This window comes from Xenopus tropicalis, chromosome 8, assembly GCF_000004195.4.
Source record: "Xenopus tropicalis strain Nigerian chromosome 8, UCB_Xtro_10.0, whole genome shotgun sequence".
In the NCBI taxonomy this organism is placed as follows: domain Eukaryota; kingdom Metazoa; phylum Chordata; class Amphibia; order Anura; family Pipidae; genus Xenopus; species Xenopus tropicalis.
Genome location: NC_030684.2, coordinates 121,835,607 through 121,838,549, shown reverse-complemented (window position 1 = coordinate 121,838,549; position 2,943 = coordinate 121,835,607). Strand labels below are relative to the sequence as shown.

Here is a 2,943-nt window from a genome sequence, read left to right as displayed (position 1 = left end):
TTTTTAACTGGCTAACAAAGTACAACACCTTTACCTACATAAACTATACAGCACAAAAGGTAAGTGTGAACTCATATGAAATTAGTGAAATAATTACAATCTGATCAAGACAATATTTGATTAGCTATTGATTAGCCATGTAACAATACAGCCCATTTAATTTATTTATCCTCTTAATAATCAGGTGTTATATTCAGCACCAAATCTTCTCTTGTAGATATTTTTCATCGGCAGAAAGTATGTTCCAACAAGCTAGTTTAATTAAATTTCTAATTGTATAAACTTTTCTCCTACCACCAGCGTTACACTTTTTCTTAGTTTGTGTATTTATTGCTAAATGTAGTTTCTGCTTTATCTCCCATGTTTGCCCTTATGTAGGCCAAGAGCCACAATAACTATGCCAGATGAACCAAAGCAGCAGCAGTGGATTCATTCTCCAGGGTTTCTCAGATTACCCAGACATACAGATCCCATTGTTCTGCCTGTTTCTCCTGATCTATCTTCTTACTTTACAGGGAAATGTACTTATCATAATAGTGATTTACCAAACCTCATTATTCTACATTCCTATGTACTTCTTCCTATGCAATCTTGCATTTATAGATCTCTGTGCCTCTTCTCTTTCTCAGCCTAAACTGCTTTCTATCCTTCTTAGAAGAGACAATACAATTTCTTTTGGTTGCTGCATGACCCAGTTACACTGCTTTATGACTTTGACATGTGTTGAATTTATCTCATTGACTGTCATGGCCTTCGACCGCTATGTTGCTATTTGTAATCCTTTGAGGTACTTGGTTGTGATGAACAGAAGGGTCTGTGTTATGTTGGTCATAACTTGCTGGATGTTTAGTTTTACAGAACCAATATCACACACTGTGCTCATATCCCATTTACCTTTCTGTAGATCACGGACAATTGACCATTTCTTCTGTGATCCTTCCATATTAATAACCCTGTCTTGTGCAAACACTTTTCCTATTGAGATTTTGACATTTGTTTTGGGCTCATTGGTGGCACTCCCTGCCTTTGTTCTTACAGTAGCCTCTTATACCTACATAATTTCCACTATTATAAAGATCCATTCTGCTACAGGAAGGAAGAAAGCTTTCTCTACTTGTACCTCCCACCTCACTGTGGTCAGTGTCTTCTATGGCACCACAATTATTACATATGTAAGGCCTACATCTCAGTATTCATCCACTTCAAAACCATTTTCCTTTCTCTACACTGCCCTGATACCATTAATCAACCCTTTTATATACACTTTACGAAACAAAGATATTAAACAACGAATTTCAAATAAAACAGAAATCAAAAGGAGTCATTTATGATGGCAGATGCAGTGCTGTGAACAAAATATGAACAAAAATATGTCCCTGCAAAATGCCATTCACTAGAATGTGTGCTTTATTAATCATGTGCTTCAGCTTGTACCTGTATTGATGCATCAGGAACAAGTTGAATTGATCACAACTTTCGTGACACACACTGGAAACATTTGCATTGTGGATAAAAAACATGGTGGACTGCGCCAGTATTCTGCACAGTCATGACTTAGTATATGAACCCTAATCAATAACATTTTAGTGAATGGCTGTATGTATCTTTATGTAAATTATTTCTTGAGTTTGCAGTTGTACAACAAGCCAGATAAATGATAATGACCAAAGGGCTCATTCACGATTGCACCCATGTGTGCTCTAAAATGGACACAATGGAGAGTTTATATTGACACAGTTCATTAAGATAATTGTATCCAAACACACTCCTGCACTTTCACATGGCCACTAATGCGTCCATCTTGCTTCTTTTGATGCTTACAACGATTGATGCTTGGGAACCCTAAAGCTACAGCCACTGTGGATTCCAGGGTTCTTAGGGTGAAGGCACACTAGTAGCAGCTAGATTTTCATGGCTACTAAACTCCAGAAAATACCCTGCCATAGACAATACTAAGAATTACCTCTGCTAAAACACACATAGAGACAGTTATCAGCATTGTCTATTTTAGTAGCCACAACAAGTAGCTGCTACTAGTAACTATGTGTGTCTTCACCCTCACAGTGGGTTAAATCAATAGGACCAACAGACATTGCTAGATGCAACATGCACGCATTTTGTATCCAAACAGAGTTTTCAAACATCAGGCACAAATGGTTCATATGCAACAATTACAGTGGAAGTATGGGAAAAATATATGGTAAAAATAAACTGCAGTTTGGGTAACTATTTCTGTTTGTGTCCAGAATTGCCCTTTGCACTGCATTCATTAATGATTCCTCGCATCAGTTGGAAGTTTGAAGCCTTTACAGGTTGTATAACAAGATTTCAAGATTTTTACTATTAAAACAATGTGTGCAGTTATATTATTCCCTAATTATAGGGCTTACTAATTTATGTTGTGAAACTGTTTTATATTGTAAGGGTGCTGAACCATGTGAAGATGAGGACAGGGTAGGATACAAATAATTCCATTAGAAAAATGAGGAGAATGCAAGTCAAAATGTAAAAAGCATACTGCCCAATAGTCCTCCTATTGTTTAGTAAAAACACCACACTTTTGGCTCACCTAATCACATATTTACTCAGTCACACTTACTTCACATTTTCTAGAACAGGCAGCCATCTCTAAAAAGGTATTCTTCCTTCCTTTCCCTCCTTGCTTCATACTGCACATGTGTTTCATTCCCTCCCCCCCTCCCCTCTGCCAGATCTGCTTCTGATTGGCTGGTGGGCATGTGTAGCTCAGAACAGGAGACAGGATCAAGTTACACACATGCTCAGAGAATAGGAAGGCTGCCGCTGGCACCTACAGGAAGGGGAGAGAGATTTCAGTGATGTCACTGTAGGCTTCACACTGCTGTAGGCTGCCAGCACCATATCTCAGAGAAGCAAGCAGGAATCTGGGAATTTAGATATGCAGTAAGTACTTAAAAAGAATGC

The 2,943-nt window shown here is 38.1% G+C and overlaps 1 protein-coding gene across 1 annotated transcript; it reads left to right on the top strand.

The window, feature by feature from the left end:
* The first annotated feature begins 404 nt into the window (after positions 1–404).
* LOC116406811 (olfactory receptor 8U1-like) lies at positions 405–1,331 on the top strand. The gene has a single exon (XM_031891723.1). The coding sequence runs from the start codon at positions 405–407 to the stop codon at positions 1,329–1,331; it is 927 nt and encodes a 308-aa protein (XP_031747583.1).
* Positions 1,332–2,943: the final 1,612 nt, after the last annotated feature.

What these genes read in the sequence shown, in the direction of transcription:
- LOC116406811 (XM_031891723.1), top strand. Translation starts at nt 405, where the DNA reads ATGAACCAAAGCAGCAGCAGTGGATTCATTCTCCAGGGTTTCTCAGAT.